This window comes from Poecilia latipinna, unplaced genomic scaffold (genome assembly GCF_001443285.1).
Source record: "Poecilia latipinna isolate Pla-1442-1.1 unplaced genomic scaffold, P_latipinna-1.0 Scaffold84, whole genome shotgun sequence".
Classification (NCBI taxonomy): Eukaryota; Metazoa; Chordata; class Actinopteri; order Cyprinodontiformes; family Poeciliidae; genus Poecilia; species Poecilia latipinna.
This window is the reverse complement of record NW_015112700.1, coordinates 379499-397875: the sequence shown is the minus strand read 5'-3', so window position 1 is coordinate 397875 and position 18377 is coordinate 379499. Positions and strand designations below refer to the sequence as shown.

Sequence of the window (18377 nt, the reverse complement as noted above, 5' to 3'; positions counted from 1 at the left end):
TGAGTTAGTGTCACAACAAAAGCAGAGCGCTGGATAGTTCTCCTGTAGCTTTGAGCTTTACTGCAGCTGAGAAAAAGGGGTTTTTTTTTTTTTTTTTTTTTTCAGGGGAGGCCCATCAGCACTTTCACATCCATACAGAATTCTCCCAGCACACGGACATGCGTGCAAGACAAAGACATCGCGACACAAGCAAGTGTATTTGTCACGTGACTGATTGGAGTGACACAGCGGCCTGAATGTAACCTTTGTCATGTCCGATGCAGGACAAGTGGAGCACAAAAACTGCAGTCCGGTTTCTTTCTAAATTTCATCACAGTACAGCACCAAAAGTCAACAGTAGAAGCTACGTGTGGTTCTGGCGTTCCTGGAGGGCCAATCACTTTATGCCCTCTCCCTATTTTGGTCTCACCTGACCACATGACCTCCTCTGGATTATCCAAATGGTCATTGGGAGACTTCAGACAGTAGGTTTGTTTCTTGACATTACTAATTTACATTCATTTTAATAGCACTATAGTCGACATATTCCAAGTAATTAGCTCGACTTTACAAAAAATATCTACACACAAGCATACATCTGTAAAAGTATGACAACAGTAGCTGCAGTCGAAGCCCCTGGTGAGCAGAGCTGTACTTGCTGCAGCGAATAAAAGAGAATGTGCCCGCTCATCTGTATGACAGAGCTTGAATGGTCAGATCTCACCACTGGGGTTCACCAAGTTTGCGTACAACTCTACTTTGTGTTTACCGGGTGAATGAGGTACAATGTGGCACAGGCAGAAAAACAAGCACCATACGGATAATTTAGCTTTACAGCCCAGAAACAAGTATCACACATACAACTCATAGAGGACATAATGATTAGAAATGGGGATCTTAATTTTGCGACTATTTTCCAATTCATAGTTTATGTAGTTTTCACCTGCCTTTACCAATACCAGGTTAAAAAATATATTCACACAACACTACTAATATTTAGTTAAATTTCATATCTTTTGAAGGTATCAAAAGTTTCTGATCTGATGATTTGTTCACTCTTCTGAACAGAGTGAAATGAAATTTTAAGAGTTAAGAGAATTTTAAGAGTTAAGAGGAAAAAAATTTTTCTCAAAATTTCCAAGTTACAATTCAAACTTTTAAAACTTGTTCAAGTATTCCGACTTGAAACTTGGAAATTCTTTTTTCTACAAACAGAATGTAGTGATACATCCCTGAAATATAATCAAGTCACGGCTTTGAATAAAGTTCTGCTTTGTTTTTTTTTTATTATTATTCTGTCCCCTGTTTTTTAAAATAACAAAAATAAACAAACCAAAAAAAAAGAAACACACACACACACACACACACACACACACAGGGACAACAAAACAACCGGTATTCCTACTGCTTAAAAAATCTGTTAATGACCAGACTTTAATATGAATGACAGGAAATTAAGTTTATAGGTATCTAAAAATACATACAGACTTCGACTGTGCTTACTTCATCAACTGAAAGTGATAAAAGGGCAAATCTTAACCTATATTAAAAACATTAAATATATAAATACTGAAAGTATGGATGATAAGTAAATCCTAATTGTCTTTTTTTAATAGTCTTTAAATAGTTGTACTCTTGTCTGCCTTAAAAATAGTGAGTACCATATATAGATGATGACATATAGCCTGGATCAGTAGTGTTTGAAGTATTACAGTTCTTTTCCCAGGATTAACAGTCCACCACTGCTGTTGTTTGTGAGGATAAATTTTGCCACATAAAATGATTTTCCTTTACTGCAATTGTTTTCTCCTCCTTCCGTATTTATTTAAGATGATCTACCTGCTGACGCAGGTAGATCATCTTAAATAAATAAGCTGTCACCAGTCCACCTTCCTGCATGTTCAGTCACAATAATTGGCTTCACCTGTTTGAGGTTTCTAACATATTATTAGCACTTGATGTTTTTGTCACACTTTTTGAGTTTGCATATATTTTTCAGTTACAGAAATGCAATTGTATACAGCTATCTTGAGCTAAAAGGCTTTTACACAGTTGAAAAGGAAAAGCATAAAACCTCACTGAGCGTCTATTCTGAAAAGTCTTTATTTAGACACTACATGATGAATCAGGACAGTTTGACTCCAGTGGCAGACACTACCAGATTTATAGGAACTAAACGAATGTATGTTGTAGGAAGGCTTTGACCCCATCCTCACTGAACGTCTCTTCAAAAATCAATTTTAATGCTATGCAAGAGTCATGGAGTCTCAGTCGTCCGTCTTTTTGGATCCTCCGCACCATCCAGGCCTCCTCAGGGATCTGATCACTATTTTTTTCTTGCTGTGTCCACTCCCCTGTGTTAGTGATTTTACGCTATTGACTGTCTTCTCTCCACCTTCCTCCTCTTCTATTTCCTGTATTTTGCCTTGCTCTTCTCTGCTTCTGCTACAGTTGGCCTCCTCCTTTTCCTGCTTTCTGCCCCCTGTTTCCAGCTGCACCTCGCTTGTTGCTTCAGTCTCCAGGGTCTCCTCACTCTCGCCCTCCACCATGCACTTAATGCTCATTGCTGGTGGGCTTGTGTCGGGGGCCATTGTTGTTACCATGTTTGATATGAGTGGAGGCATTGGTGCTTTCTTCTTCTTAGAGGAGCGCCTCTGTGGTTGGGGGCTGTTCTTGAGATCCAGATGTTTCTGTATGGCGGTGCTGAGCTCCTCGGGGTCCAAGGATGCTCCATGAATGTCCCACGTCAGCCCATCCTCGTCCCACAGCACCTGCTTCATGCTGCCCCTTCTGCCAAGCTCATCACAGTCTTCAGACTGGGCCTTCAGACATGATCTTTTTCTTTCCAGATACCGTGCAGAAGCGGCGGTGGCGTCCCATTCTGGGGTGTTTTGTTGCTTCTCCTCCTCCTCACCGCTGCTCACTGGGAACATGCTTGAAGACGCCGAGACCAGGTTGGAGTGGGATCCCACAGCTGCCTTCAGGTTTAGTCTGGATCCAGGTGGAGAGCCCAAGAGCGAGTGCGAGCCACTGTTGGAGTTGGACATGTTCTTCTGAAAGTCGCAACAGGAGCCCAAAGGGGAGCCTGTCTGCACCGCAGCATCCATCATCTCCAGCTGTGAGGTCATTGTTCCTTCCTCCCTAAGCAGCTCTGATTTCAGGTTATTGGCAGTAGCCTCCAACTGCATCATGAGGTCACCCAACCGTGAGTCACTCAAAGAAGTAACAAGTGGTGTTCTCCAACTTTTGCCCGTCTGGCAACTTTGCTCCAACGACAGAAGGTAATGGCAACCTGAGAGTTTGGCCTTAAAATCAGTTTTTTCTGCAGAAGGAATTGGCTCTGGCTTGCAATCAGCTGGCAGTGGACTTTCCTCTCCTTTATCTTCCATTACTTGGGTGCCTATGGGGCTGGGTGACTCTTTACTCTCATCATTAACAAGGCATGCGGAATCTGCACACTGTCCTTCATCTGTGAAGCTTGCATGCGATTGGACTGGGGAAGGAAACTGAAATAAAAGTTTCTCAGGGGAGTTGCTGTCGTCTCTACAGGTTATCCGAGGACGAGGCGAGTACTCAGACTCCCGGTGTGTGCTTGGTGTTAGTGGTGAAGAAGCCAAATGACCTTGAGGTGGTAAAGTAGGTGTATGGAAGGGGGAAATCAATGGTGAGGGTGTGGTTGGAGGAGAGGTTACTCTAGACATTGGAGAATCTGGGGTGAAGCAGGCGGTTGCTTCCTGGCTGAGACAACAGGAGCGCGAGGACCCTTCCTTCCCTACAACCGTGTCCGGAGTGCTGCTACGGCTGTGCGTGCTGCTGCTGCAGCCACTCCAGCGATGCATGTTGGAAATCCAGCGCTCACTGAGAGGTGGAGGGCTGTGCAAGTCTTCATTCTGAGTTGTGACAGAGAACTGGTGGCTGTTGTGGTGCCACTTGTGATGGTGCAGCTGCTGCAGCGTCACTTGATTCTGGTCCGAGTGCGTGTTGGTGCTGGAGCTGCGCTTCAGATCCAGTCGCATCCAGGCTAGGTCTCGCTTGTGAGGAGGGCCTGTTGCTGTGACGACGTCTACTGAGCTTTTAGAAAGGGAGAAAATAGGAGTCCGGTCGTCTTCGTCCTCCAAAATGCCAACTTCACTGGACGAGGACAGAGACTGTCCGACCGAACAGCAGGCGGACTGGTAGCTCTCAGACGCAGGGCGACCAGACCTTGCCATGGCAACAGCCCAGACCTGTAAGGACAAACACATTTAAATAATCAACTCTTCAAAGTATGGAATTAAGAAATCCCTCTTGCCGTTTTGCCACAGTTAAATATTTCCGATCCTCAAACAAATTAGAATCAATAAGAGTAAAAGTCCAAACATTGACCATGCCACTCTGAATTGATGTGTTATTATCAGGTTAATATTGATCAAATTATCAGGTGTAAAAATATTCTAAAATATTCAGAGGCACCGTTATGAACTTCTGTGGGAATTTCTGTAACTTTTGCTTGGGGGCTAGCCTTAAACCCGGAGAATTTGTATCAACTTGTAGAGAAAGCAAACCAGATTTGTAACTCCGGTTGGTTCAATACCGGTTTCTTCTTAGCCACCTTGGCTATCTCCTCAACTGCTAACCTATGCTGTGCTCATTAGCTTGGTGCTAACTCTCTTTGTCACCCAGTTCAAAGCCCCGTAAAGCCAATAGAGGCAGCAGGATCAGATCTTAATTCTCTGCAGGTCCCTTTCAACGAGTGGCATGTCTCACGTCGCCCACGTGCACACTGCTCTAAAATTTGAGCAATGGATGCTCCTTCAAAGTGATTTCCAAACAATTTTTGGATGACACATTTCTCAGGGATTTGAATGAGAGCATTCAAACACACATACACAAACACACAAAATCCAGATTAACCAAATGAGATTACGCAGCCCAGATTACTCGATTATTGAGACAAAATCAAGATTAATACAGACAGATTTAAATGTGCATTTTGCCACCAGAAAACAGATAAAATGATATCAAGTCAAATGGAGATATGTCACATGAAACTTTTGGGACAACGTGGTAATTATTTGATTTCTCCTTGCACTACAGACAAGTGTCAGCAGATTCTGTTTGCAAATAAATGAAATACTGTTGTATTCATGAGCAGGGGAAAAAAAAAATCTGGAAATCTTGCATTTCATTAAAAGTACAATAATGAATTCACACCACAGAAATTCTCAAAAGCAGCTGATCTGCACAGTTTGTAAACACAAATAATCAAATCAAAGTGTATTTCCATACACACATGCCACCACGGAATAATGTTTGACAATGAAAATTAACCTCTTACCTGAAAGTTCACAAGTTGTGTCCTGTTTTGCCCTATGCCCGGCCACAGTGCTGGTCGCTCTAATTGGTGCCTCTCCTTCCTCCCCTCATGTCTTCCACTCTTCCTCACGTCCTTCTTAAATGGCTTCCCTCTGTCGATGTCAATCACATAAAAAGCCTCGCGGCCAGGTTTCCTTCGCTGTGACCCTCCTTAAGGTTGATCCGCTTCCTCTACCTCTGTTGGGCCGCATGTGATGTCAACGAAGGTGAAACTGTTTTTGTTTTTTTCTTTTTAAAGGTGCATTGTTCGGTGCGTTTGTGTGTGTGTGTATGTGTGTGTGTTTGTGTGAGAGACAAAGAAAGAGCCATTACTCTATGCCTTTAGCTCTGAGGATTACCAGTCATCTTATTAGCTACTGTCCAATCCGGTCTTTGTGTGTGGAAGCGAACAGCGGGTGGCTTATAAGCACTTTGATTCAAATTCAGGATAAGGTCATCTGTCAGGACTGTCATTACGCATGATTATAGTTGAGTGTTAAAGGCATCCCTGTCTGAACTAAGCTTATTGCTCGTTACATTAAATCTGTATTTGGGTCAAATAACAATGGTGACGGTGTTATGCTCAATTTATGCACAAAGTACAAACAAAAACTATTTGGCTAGTAACAAGTATCAAACAACAGCATTTACTTACCGTCTTAGTCTGAAGTAACCTCAAACAGAACTTGTTGAGTGAAATATTTAAGGTTTTCTTTGTTTCTAAAAGGGACTAGGTTGTTCTGTTTCAAAACATGGCTGCCTTTACTGAGCCTGGTTCTGGTTCTGGTCTCTTGCTGTTAAAAGGGAGTTGTTCCTTTCCTCTGTCACCATATGCTTCCTCAACAGGAGCTAATGCAACAGTCAGTGACTGAGCTTCCTTAGAAAACTACTAACCGGTATTATGAACTACATTAGTCTGCACTGTAAAATGATTATATTAGAATATAAATTATTAAATTCAACTTTTTTTTTTTAGAGTGATTCATTCAGTGAATATCTTTTTGAGAATACATTTCTTTGAGTTGCCACTACATAAATAAATACATTATTAATTAAATTATGTTTTGTATATACAAATACCATGGTGTGGAAAAGTTTTAACCCAGTTCACAATTTTCTTTTTTTTCTTTTTTTTGGCATGTTTCTCACGTTAGCCAATGTAAATGTCAGTCAAAGACGACACAAATTAACACAAAATGCAGCGTTTAAATGAACATGCTTAATATTACTATAAATAAGGCTAGCATTTAATTCCAAAGTCAACAAAATGAACCAACGTGTATTTCTGCCCGGAGGCCTGTTAATCCAGCCTTTTAGATAGCAGCATAACATGGTGAGAAACGGCCAGCTGCGTCCAAAGTCTCACTGCTCTTCATCGTTACTTACAGTTCAGGTAGAGTGCTAAGTTGCTGCTTCATGTTTGGACGGCCATTCTGTCTCAGTTAAAGCTGACGAGAAGAACATTTGTCATGACTGGTGAGAATGACGCAGTAAAGCATTAATGCATTAAAGATACGTTTATAACTGAAGTGAGAATAAGTTTGGGTGTCTGATTGTTCAGACCAGGCGCTGCTGCTTGCTGTTTGTCTGTCCGTCGGCCTGCTATTGCTAGTGCTGCTGCTGATTCTGACAATGTGCTGCCTGAGGAGGAAGAAGAACAAACAGGGTCAGTATCAGGAGCTGATCAGCGCGGTGCCATCGGTGCCGGCCCACTCTGCTCCGGTGATCCCTGTGTCTCAAGGCTTTTGTGCCAGGCAAGTACCAGAAGCAAATATTAGTGAATTTATTGAGAGTAACCCCAGAAAAATGCCAAACCAGAGGACCTAAATGCTTTCATTTTGTTGTTGTTTATGCAAGGCATGGTGAAATCCCTTTCTCTTTACCTCCTCGCTGTGTTCCACAAAACACCACGGTTCTGAGAGATCAAGAGAGCCAGGAGAAAGAAAAGGAGGGAGCGTTGAAGGTGGATGCTCAGCGAGACATTCTGGCTCACCGTGGGTCACTGTCAGTGAGAAGTAGGTCATAAGTGCTGCAGTTGTTGCACTAAAGAAATGCTTTCAATTTGAAATCTGCAATCTAGACTTTCAAAACTTACATTTAAAATTTAAACCTTCATTATTAACCTTCTGGTTGACGTAATAACTGTAATATGTTTCCGACAACTAATACTGATGCAACCTAGCCCAACGCAGCGAATAATTAAGATGTGAAGTATAATGTGTTTATGTTAATGTTAGGTGTTCAAATTTCCAGCAATTTAATTAGTAATTCTTGTTTCTGAATTTCCTTGATTGGTATTTTTTGCCTCTACAGTGAACAACAGAGAGATTCTCCAGTAGATCAGGCTAAGCAAAGAGTTGGTAGTATCCAAAAACTGTTTGTATCCTGATTTATTTTTCTGCATCCCTGGTTTTCTTTAGGCTGGTACCCAGTGGGGTCGGTGCTGACAGGTCTGTACTCTATGACCCCTCTGAGCGAGGTGGCGGCCCCTCCTCTTGGCATGGCCACTCGCCTCTGCCTCTCTGTAGAGTATCGTCACAGCAGCGAGCAGCTCGTGGTCTCCTTGCTCCGCCTCAGCAACCTCCTTCCCCGTTTCCACAGCAACATGACGCTGGTGGAACTGCGGCTTCTTCCTGACGACCGGAGGCCCCGGCAGGCTAAGGCCCGGGGGACGGGGCCCGACCCAGAGTTTAACGACTGCTTGATTTTCCAGGCAAGGGCATGTGGTTGAATTTGCAACTTTGAGCTCACAGGAGCATCTATATACATATATGAGCATTATTGAAAAGTGAATTTACTTTAGTAATTGAGTTTTAAAGCTGAGACATACATTTTAAACTCATTGAACTCTGAGTGAGAAATGACTAAGCTAAAAATAATTAAAAAAAAAATAACAAACCTCAGAGTCACAATCATAGTGATGACTTAACAGCTGTCCAGTAGACACTACTTCACAAGGAGGGTAAGCCACAAAGGATCAATATCAAACAATGAAGCTGTTCACACAGAGCTTTATCCAGGTATAATAATGGAAAGTTAAGTGGAAGGAAAAAAGCCAATACAAAAATAGATAATTGCATCCAAACAAGGATTCTAAAACAACAGCATTCCTTATTTCAAGCTCAGGCTAAGGATGAGCAAGACTAAACTGATCTTCAAGACTTCAAAATCTTCTAACAAAACGTTCATTTTGGATTTAATTCAGGAAGTAAGGTTTAAGAGTCTGAGGTACACAGGCGAACATCATAGTGTAGATTCTCAGTCATCCGGGCCATTTATAATCCTAAGTGCTTAAACAGAACATCTTCTATTGTTTCTTGAAGAGATTTCAGCTCTATCTTCAGTTCCTGGAATGGATAGATGGTAACAGGCTTATAAGGCTTGAGTAAGTTCCAACTTACTGGAAGTTCAGTGTGAAGTTTCCACAGTCAGGGATGATTTGTAATCTGCTGGTGTTGGTCCATTGTGTTTTATCAAGTCCAAAGTCGGAGGAGCCGTCTACCAGGAAGTAATATTCAAACCTTCTGTGAAACTGAATGTTAAATTCTCATTAACTGTAAATCATAATTACCAAATGTAGGAGAAATAAACACTTGATCCATGTGCTACAAATCTATGTAACCACAATAATACACACTCATCGTTTAAAAAGACACGTCTGCTCAGTGTGTGTGTGTGTGTGTGCCTTACAGGTATCAGCAGTGTGTGTGTTGCGGAGCACGCTGAGTGTGTGTGTGCTGAGTGTGGAGAAAGACGGTAAACGGCACGCCGTGGGCAGAGTGTTGTTTCCCCTGGAAGGGGAGCTCGGTCAGGCCGGCAGAGTTCTGTGGAGAGACCTTGACCCTGAGGAGGAGACGCAGGTAAACACCAACACGTCCACACACATCCACAAAGGGGTGATCAACATGCTCAGAATGGTTCTGCCGTCTAATCTTCGCCAGTGTTCGGAGCTGGGCGATGTGCAGATATCCCTTAGCTACAGTTCGTCCCTGCAGCGACTCTCGCTGGTGGTCCTAGGAGCTCGAGGCCTTCAGCTGCTCACAGACGCAGGTTTGAAGAGTTTCATCAATAAAATCGAGGCTTTTACCTGCTCAGTGCACCACAGCGTGCGGCTACGCTCCCGCAGGTGTGTGTGTCCAGGTGAGCTTGCAGATACACACTCAGATGGTGAAGACGAAGCGTAGCTGTGTGGTGAAAGGCGAACAGGACCCCATCTTCAACTACAGGATGACTTTTAAACTGCGACCGCAGCACCTGGATGATGCCTGTTTAAGATTTGAGCTCCAGCATCCGAACGACAACCGCTCAGGTGAAAAAAACTTTTTAATGAGTCAAAAAACATGCATCTTTCTATCAGAACTTCTTAGATCATCTGCATTCATGGTTAAAAAGAACATTTTTAGGATTGCCAATATGAGAAGAGCTAAGTAAACAATTTAGCTGCCCACCATCAGCATACTTCAGCATTCACCATAGACAATCAAATCATGAATGTCTGCAAATTCTCCTTGAGATTAGTCCACAAGGCTCAGAAAATGACAAAAAAATATGCTGGCCCTGCATTTTGGACTTAACAGGCAGGCTGCTGCACATGTTAAAGTTCACGACAACCAGACAGAGATTAAGCATTATTAAAACACAAAGCCTCCCCTCTCTATAAGGAGTAGGCAACACAAACAAGTGTGTCATGTTAAATTTGAAACTAATGTTAAAAATTACAAGTAAATTGCTGACATTTTTGAGATTTCAGCATGTTCTTGCCCCCTCACAGATTAGCTGTTAGCTTTAGCTTCCACGACCAAATAATGGGCATTTATTCTAAACCAATCTACTTCAGGTACTGGAAGCATTAACTAATTATGACGTTTTATCAGAACCTCGCATGATTGCTTTAAAGTAAGACCTTTGTCAAAGATCAGCTGTTGTTGCTTTCAGAACCTCCAGCCCTGCTGGGAGTGCTGGTGTTGGGTCCCTTCATGTACGCCAGGGGTCTTCAGCTGCAGCACTGGATGGACATGATCAACAAGGCACAAGAGCCGGTCAGAATGTGGCACAGACTGGGCCGGGCAATATAAATCCCAACATAGCATTCAGAGGCTAAAGGGGAGTAAAAAAAAAAAAAAAAAAACTTCAAATATTTGTTTATCTTAGGCTCAAGTCCAGTCTCCAAGAGCTACTATTAGTGATAGTGTGCTTAAAGCAGAAGCTCCGGGGCATATGTCGCGAAAAGCAACATGGTGCTTTGTAAGTGTTGTGTCAAAGCTTGATTTGGTCGGCCACTCAGTGAGGTTTCAGAAGAATCATGGTATTGGTAGTTTGACACTTGGTTCAACACGTCAAAAGGAAGTGAATCATTGTTCGGACTACGCATTCTGGAGATTTGGTGTAAATTAAAGCTGCTCTTCACACTTTTCGCCACCAGATGCCACTGAAGAGGTGAAAAGCTTTGAGTAATTGATCTTTATTCAAAACAATCGTCAGAAAGCATAATTTGTTAGCAAGCTGTTCAAAGGGTTTGCATCTAAATGTATCAGGATAGCAGTTGTCAACAACTGGGCTGAAAAAAATGTAAGGATTTGCCAATTTCTTGTTGTTTTTTGTTTTTGTTTGTTTTTTTAGATAAATTACCAGACCCTGTAGTTTCACTGCTCTAGTTTGTCCCTCCATTTGGCCTTCTTTCCCAACCACACCAATAATATCATCAAAAGTTGACATTAATTAGAGTTGGAGGTGAAAAGAAAGACCTTAATTGATTGTCTGGAGGCCTTTGTATTTACACTTCTTGCGTTTATGCATTTAATTTCCGTTTGGAAATAAAGTATTTTTTAAATGTGACTCCCGCTATTTGTATTTCATTTGTTTTATCTTGTACAATTTATGCTTCTGTTTGTAAACTCTCATTCTTCATTTTTCTGTAAAGCACAGAATAATCTTGTACACTAATCCTTGCCACTAAATGGATTTTAACTGAGCACAATAAGCCTTTTGTTTTGATTTGACACTAAATAAATAAAGTGAAATGAACTACAATTAAAGTTTAAACTTAAACTGTTGTTGACATGTCAATAGATTTATGCTTCTTCTTGACGTTTGGCTGTCTAATAAAAGGCGAGACATAAAAGGAGACATAAAAGGAGCACTCAGACGTGAAAGTACTCCTGCTGTCCAGCAGGCGGCGCCTGGCTAACTTGGTCCACTGTGCGCAGTCGCAGTAGGAACCGTTGCGAGAGAATAAGGAAGCCATCCTCAGTTGCTATGATTTTGTTTGTAGCTGTCGATTCATCATGAAAATAAATGAAAACACATTACTGGAGGGACACAGAGTGCTACTGGTTCCATATAATGAAGAGCATGTCCCCAGGTCAGTACCAGCTGTTATGGTTCGGGTTCTTTTGCTCCGTGCAGGACTGCTTTGGTTACCCCGTAGAAAACGATACGTTTAACTAATTTGAATCTTTATTTTTAGCTAAACATATTTAATTTGGTTCCAATATTCGTGATTTTTGAGACAAAGATGAACTCAAAATGAAACGGAACCACTTGCACAAATCAAAGTGTGTTTAAAATGCACTTCAACTTAAATTTAAAATAAATCAAACTACTCATTTTAAATAAGTTTTAACAGTAACCTACTTGTTTTACAAACCGACTACTACTATTAGTTTTTTCATAAATGACTTATTTTAACTGCAATAAATGAAACAAATATTTATTTTTAAAGATTATTGTTATTAATCATAAATCATTGGCCAATAATCAGTGCCGGTACGTCCTCTTGCTTTCCACAGATATCATGAGTGGATGAAATCTCCTGAGCTGCAGCAGCTGACTGCCTCAGAGCCGCTGAGCCTGCAGCAGGAGTACGACATGCAGAAGAGCTGGAGGGAAGACGATGACAGTACGGTGCCACAAACGCAAACAATAACTATGAACCAGTCAACGTTTAACAAATGTTTCACATTTGTTTTAATTTTCAAGCTGCAACTTTCCAGAATGCACATTTATTATCTTGGACAAGCAGCGCTGGGTGGACCCAGGTGTCGACGAGGAGCAGTGCATGGTGGGAGATGTCAACATCTTCCTGACCGACCCCTCAGATCCATTCTTGGCGGAGCTGGAGGTCATGATAGCAGGTGATGCGCATTCTGTTTTTTGTTCAGAGCCTTATTCCAAAAATAGTTTTAAACATTTTGAATGATTTTGTTCCTCCCTCCCTGATTAGAGCCCAGTTACAGAGGAAGAGGCATCGGGAAGGAGGTGACTCGCATGATGATGAGCTACGGTGAGAAGCTGTTGCTGTTTGTCATATTAAAACCTAAACCTTCCATGTATTTTTTTAAAACAAATTTTTAGTGTATCAAAAGGCAAATGACTGCTATGAATGCAGCAGTATTTGGTTGGATATAACATTCCAGGTGTCATATTAAGGACATTAATCATAGCCAAGAAAGAGAACAGAGAGGAAAATGTTTATCGATTTGTATTAGCATCAACAGTTAAATGAAATATGTCCTGCTTTTCAAAATTTAAAAAAATGCGATCAAAACAAAATGGCTCAGAAATTTCACGTTATCCCGTTCAAATAAATACATTTGCATTGATTTGGGAATTGTGTGTTCTTCATCAGGAATCACCAAACTCGGAGTCAAAAAGTTTCAAGCAAAAATTGGTCTGGACAACCAAGTCAGCATCTCCATGTTCAAGAAGCTGCAGTTTCAGGAGGTAAGGAGGAGGGAGACTTTAGGTCACTGCGCAGGAAGATCAGACGGTAATCGCCATCTCTGCAGGCGTCTGTGTGCAGCGTCTTCAAAGAGGCGACCCTCGAGCTGATGGTGGACGACTCCGTTCGGACCAAGCTGCAGGAAGATGTGGCTTACATGAAGGAAAGGGACTACAAGCAAACATGCAGCAGCAGACATGAGCTGGTTCAGCAGTGAGGTGATCTACCGTGAGCTCCATCGTCCAACCATTATTTGTGAAACAGAAACACAGAGGCTTTACCTCCTTCCCTTGAGGAAGAGAGCTCTCGTTTTGGTCCCGATTGCTCCCCGGCAACCTCAACAAAATGCCTCCATGTACTAAACAGGTGGCTTTTGAAGGTCATCGTTTGCTGTATTCTATTAGAGTTGAAGAGGCCGAGTGTAGGAGCACGTCACACTCTTCAGATGTTTATGAAAAGAAAGTTTGGACACATTGGATCCTTTTTTTTTTTTTTTTTTTACTGCCATTTGATTGTTTCCTGATGCAAATTCCCAAGAACATAGAAAGATTTGGAAAAATTTAAAAGGGTATTTGTAAGTCATTTATTGAACGTGCTCAGAGGCCGGCATAATGTAAATATTAAAGTTTTTATTTTATTTTTAGCAATATAAATTACTCATTGTCCAGGGATGACAGAATAATAGATTTTTCGCTAATTGTGGCATTTGTAGAATTGTTACTGTGCATTGTCCCTCCCAAATTAATAAAAATTTACATTTTTATTTTACCTTTATATACACTGGTTCTCTCATTCAGTTCCGAAATTTTAATGTAAAAACATATTTTCACACAGACAAATGTACTGGCTGCAGAAACATCTTTAAAAAAATAATAAAAATCTTCAGCTTTTTTAATCCGTCTGAAATGTTTTAACCATTCAATTTTTAATATGAATCCATGTTAAATTAGGGCAGGTAACCTTTAAGCTCTAGTGAAAACAATAGTTTGCTCCTCAGAAATGACATGAAAACTCACTTTCTTGCATCTTTGGCAAAAATGTGCCTGTTTTTTATTTGTCATGTAGGAAAAATGACTCAATTACCAGCTGCAAGCATTTACAGCGTTCACCTGCGAGATTCGACAGGAACAGCGGCCTAGATGGAGAAGGCACTGCACATGCTCCGACAAGCTTTGGCACGCGCACACACGTCTGACGACACTCCAGAGCAGCACAGACGTGTCCGCTTCACATTTAGCTGAAGACCTCAAGGGCAGCCTCCGCTTCGATTAATGTAAAGTGCAAAACGCCGTCCACAGGGAGATATTTAGCTGATGTAAATAAAACAGGCCATATAAAGATTTTGACAGTAATTCCATAGGAATAAGTCTCTGTGCAGGAACTTCCACATCCCGGCATCGCAAACGGGAACGACAATTTCCACATGTTAAAAAACATCCCAGAGACACCAGGAAAAGCCTGCAGCTCTCGTCTCTGATGGCAGCGTTTAGTTCTTCGATGTTTGTGTGGACTCCAGGAGGTCCTTAGCAGCGGATGACAGATTGCGTAGCAGCTGTCTGACCACGCCCTCCTGCACTTTGGCCCAGGATAAACAGTCGTCCACGGCCGCGTTGATCGGCACGCAGACCTCTTCCCTCCTCAGGTCGGTCAGCCGACATGCGGCAGCAACTCCGGCTATTCCCAGCGTCAGCAGGAGGAGGAGCTTAAAAGTCCAGCCAACGAGAGAACGCTGTGATTTAGCTGCTGGTTTCACGTCGACCTTTTTATCTGTGAAGACATGAAAAGTGATGTTGAAGCTTCTTCAGCTTCTGAAGCCTCAGCTTTGTTTTTGGAAAGATGCAACAATCAGAATAAAACAAATTTTAGCCCCCACTTTTTGCTTGCCCATTCTTTTTCTTCTTCTCCTCGCTCTTCTTCTTCTGCTGCTCCTGCACAGCCTGAGCCGCCACCTGAGCGTTGTACTCCTTCCTTCTCCTCTCCTTTTCCTCTGCTTTCTCCCGTTTGCGAGCTTCCCTTTCTCTGGCCTCCCGCTCTTTCTGCTTCGCTTCCTTCTTCCTCTCCAGCTCTTAAGTGCAAAAACGACATAAGGTCATCTCCCTGTTCCCGATTCATCGTCACTGTGCAGATAAACGGGGCTCTGAGACATTTCGATCCATTTAGACAATGCAAATAAAGTGAATTTGTCTGTTTTATGGTTTCAGGCTTTAAATATGACAAACCACAGAGTTAAAAGAAAATAGAGAGGGATGGACAAACTAATCATCTGGAAAAAAATGTGATTAAAGCCATTTTTCTTGACTCAAGAACAGTGGCGGTCATATGTAGCTTTATGGATTTCAAAATATCTCCAATAATAAAATCTTTCCTTTTTGGGGGCGGGGGAAACAAACAAACATTCAATTATCTACCTTTTTCTTTCAACAGGCGTTTCTCTCGTGCACGATCATAGTCTTCCTGTATGGCTCTCATGTGCTGTAGGACCTGAAACACACCGACATTCGAGTTTTTATTTTTGAGCTAGCCTCAGTTAAGGTCAGAGAAACTGGTTCCACAAAGACTGGTATCATATTTTCCAAAAGAAACATCTTAAAGATTCCCAAGACGTCAGGGAAAATATATTATCAAAGGGCCGATGAGAGAAACGTCTAATTGCATAAAAGGCGTGTATCATTATGTCAGCATTCAAACATGGAGGTAGTAGTGTAATGGTTTGTGGCTGCTTTGTTTCCTCACTACCTGGGCGATTTGCTCTAATTGATTGGAACCCTGAATTGTAGTGAAATTAAATCTTGATCTATTAACGTTTTCTGATGATATTTTAAAAAAAATGGGGAAAAGAAGAAATCTTTTAGTTCTTGTGTGTAAAGCAGCTGAATGTGTTGCAGCCACCTTAGAGGCACACTGTTTGCACTGCTTCTCATCCAGACAGTCTCCTGCCGCTTTGGCCAAACCAGGCTCCAGAGGATTATCCTTCAGATCGAGCCACTTCAGACTCTAAACAAAAGGGAAAAATAAAATAAAATAAAATAATAAGTCAACAATACTGCTAATATGACACATATTAGCTGTATTTCAGGCTTTTTGGCACAACTGTACATATAAAATATGATCCTACCCACCCTGAGCTGAGAGAAGCTGACAGGCAGGACCATCAGCTTGTTGTTGTAAAGGTCCAGGTGTTGTAGGTTCACCAGGTTCCCCAGGTCATCTGGCAAACAGGTAAGCTGGTTTTTACTCAGGTCAAGCTTCACTAAATGGATGAGGCTGCAAAACTCTGGCTGCGTAAGAGAAATGGGGTAAAACAGACAACAATCACGTATCTGAACTGTGTAAGCAGAATAAAAACTATATTGGATGGCGAGCAGCTGCAAGTATACATTTTCAAGTTCCGCTACAACTGAGCTTAAGTCAAGGATTTGACTAGACAATTCTAATATCTTAATATGACTGAATTTAAACCAATAATTTAACTGTGGCTCTTGCTGTATATTTAGGGTCTTTCTCTTGCTGCTAGGAGGTGAACATACACACATCTTCCCATCAGCACTGACCAGAAAAATATTCAGTGTTATTAATGTGTAAGTCACCACCACATTCACCATGAAGATGGTTTGGTCAGGCTGTAGCATAAGGTTTCCTCCATGCACAGTGTTTTTCATGGAGGATTTAAAGATCAGTTTATGTCTCATCTGACCAAAGCATCTTCTTCAGAGCGCCTATGGATTTCTTTCAACAATGGTTTTATTCTTAGTGGTGCTATCTAGAGGAGCAGGCACCTATGCAAACATCTGTCTGCCCTTTCTAGCGATTAAAGTCATTCAGGTCAAAAATTTAGCAATGTGTGTGTTTGATACTTACAGGAAGGGAGATGATGTTGTTACAAGAAAGGTCCACGACTGTGGCTTTAGGAAATAAAGACTGTAGGAGAAAACAAAGTAAGATTTAGATGAATACAAACAATTATATTCCTAATCATGGTAACTTATTAAACTGCTTAAATATCTTAATTCCAAAGGATTTAACAGCGTCACTTTTTCAGTGTATTATTTCACAAGATGACTAACATGTTGTCTTACATTGACTTCCTCCATTCAGTGTGCTCAACATGGCTAATAATAAAAAGAAAAATGCTAAAAAGCTTATTTAGGGAAAAGGCTAATGCTAATAGTGGGGGACAGTGCACTGCTAATGTTAATGCACTGCCTTCTGATTTTTACTTTTGTAAAAGTCAGATGTTTACTTTGTGGCACTTCGTTACCAGAAAACGCACTCATCTCTTAGCAACAGACTAACAACAAATATTGTTATTGTTCAAAAGACATAAGATTTCTTCTGCCCTTTTAAAATACTACTTATTTTATAGTACTTACTAGATTAACAAGAATTGTGCAGTTGGTGAATTTGGAAGAAAAGTCTTTTTTTTTTATTATTGGTGGCAAGTATATTATAAAAGTAAAAATCTGATTTATACTTCGTGGGAGTTCGTTACCAGAAAACGCGCTCATCGCTTAGCAACAGATTAACAACTAATATTGTTATTGTTCAAAACACATAAGATTTCTTCTCTTTTGAAATATTACTACTACTTACTACTTAATGTAATTGATTGTCTGCAGCCTGTTTACGTCTTTCATGGAGTGTTTACTATTTCTCTTTCTGAACATTTGTAAGTTTCACTGTTATTTGTTTTTCTAATGATACGTCTTCAAGCTTTTTAGATTATGAGATAGGCTGTCAGCAATGTAAGGTATAAATAGAATTAAGGGGCTGAAAATAAAATGTAATGATATTAGAATTATGGCAGCAAACCAAACACAACACAAAGAACTTGGCACAGTTTTTCAACCAAACTAACCGACTTGAGTCCGGACCGACTTCTGAGTCGGGACCGGCTTCTGAGTCGCGAACGGCCTCCGAGTATGGAACGGCCTCTGAGTCGGGACCGGCCTCTGAGTATGGAACGGCCTCTGAGTCACGAACGGCCTCTGAGTCGCGAACGGCCTCTGAGTATGGACTAAAAAACATTGAAAGCCAAGACGCAGTAGTCTTTGACGACCAGGACATAAACAAATACTATCCATATGTGAATAAAGGTGATCTAGTTTTGGAAGACATCGAATCAATAGACTTCGAAGACCTAGACAAGAATGAAGAGCCTGAGATAAAACCTGCTATTGAGGTGAAGCCTGCTGTTGAGATAAAGCCTGATGTCAACAGAAACAGGATGTGTCGTGTTGAAGGGACGCTCTCCAGCAGAGAGGATGCACAACGCACCATATGTGGGAACACAAAAATATTCCCAATGCAGACAAACCTTGGTGCTGAAAGCGTGACAAAAATACCA

General features: G+C 41.4%; 4 protein-coding genes across 6 annotated transcripts in view; 2 read left to right on the top strand and 2 right to left on the bottom strand.

The window, feature by feature from the left end:
• The first annotated feature begins 143 nt into the window (after positions 1 to 143).
• Positions 144 to 11148, top strand: syt15 (synaptotagmin XV). The gene is made up of 8 exons (XM_015021279.1): positions 144 to 468; positions 5452 to 7067; positions 7171 to 7328; positions 7734 to 8026; positions 9006 to 9173; positions 9255 to 9363; positions 9440 to 9622; positions 10249 to 11148. The coding sequence occupies exons 2-8, from the start codon at positions 6946 to 6948 to the stop codon at positions 10386 to 10388; spliced, it is 1173 nt and encodes a 390-aa protein (XP_014876765.1). The 5' UTR covers positions 144 to 468; positions 5452 to 6945; the 3' UTR covers positions 10389 to 11148.
• On the bottom strand, positions 1382 to 5455 carry LOC106938882 (uncharacterized). Its single transcript, XM_015021078.1, has 2 exons — positions 5297 to 5455; positions 1382 to 4205 (listed from the first exon to the last, which is right to left on the bottom strand). The coding sequence occupies exon 2, from the start codon at positions 4188 to 4190 to the stop codon at positions 2247 to 2249; it is 1944 nt and encodes a 647-aa protein (XP_014876564.1). The 5' UTR covers positions 4191 to 4205; positions 5297 to 5455; the 3' UTR covers positions 1382 to 2246.
• Positions 11149 to 11479: 331 nt separating the features above from the next.
• On the top strand, positions 11480 to 14385 carry nat9 (N-acetyltransferase 9). 2 transcript variants are annotated; one of them, XM_015021263.1, is made up of 7 exons: positions 11480 to 11674; positions 12102 to 12211; positions 12306 to 12446; positions 12536 to 12595; positions 12941 to 13035; positions 13101 to 13251; positions 14099 to 14385. In XM_015021263.1, exons 1-6 carry the CDS (start codon positions 11598 to 11600, stop codon positions 13248 to 13250), a joined length of 633 nt encoding a protein of 210 aa, XP_014876749.1. In that variant the 5' UTR covers positions 11480 to 11597; the 3' UTR covers position 13251; positions 14099 to 14385. The 2 variants fall into 2 exon arrangements, with proteins under 2 accessions (XP_014876749.1, XP_014876740.1); XM_015021254.1 differs by having other exon boundaries at positions 11481 to 11674; positions 13101 to 13399.
• lrrc59 (leucine rich repeat containing 59) overlaps positions 13534 to 18377 on the bottom strand; it is a 9935-nt gene continuing 5091 nt past the window's right edge. For both annotated transcript variants that reach the window (XM_015021208.1, XM_015021215.1), the window contains exons 3-8: positions 16892 to 16951; positions 16153 to 16311; positions 15923 to 16027; positions 15442 to 15514; positions 14907 to 15098; positions 13534 to 14800 (exon numbers count right to left, since the gene is read on the bottom strand). In XM_015021208.1, coding sequence (XP_014876694.1) covers positions 14520 to 14800; positions 14907 to 15098; positions 15442 to 15514; positions 15923 to 16027; positions 16153 to 16311; positions 16892 to 16951 — 870 coding nt within the window. In that variant the 3' untranslated portion in view covers positions 13534 to 14519. The remainder of the gene's footprint in view (positions 14801 to 14906; positions 15099 to 15441; positions 15515 to 15922; positions 16028 to 16152; positions 16312 to 16891; positions 16952 to 18377) is intronic.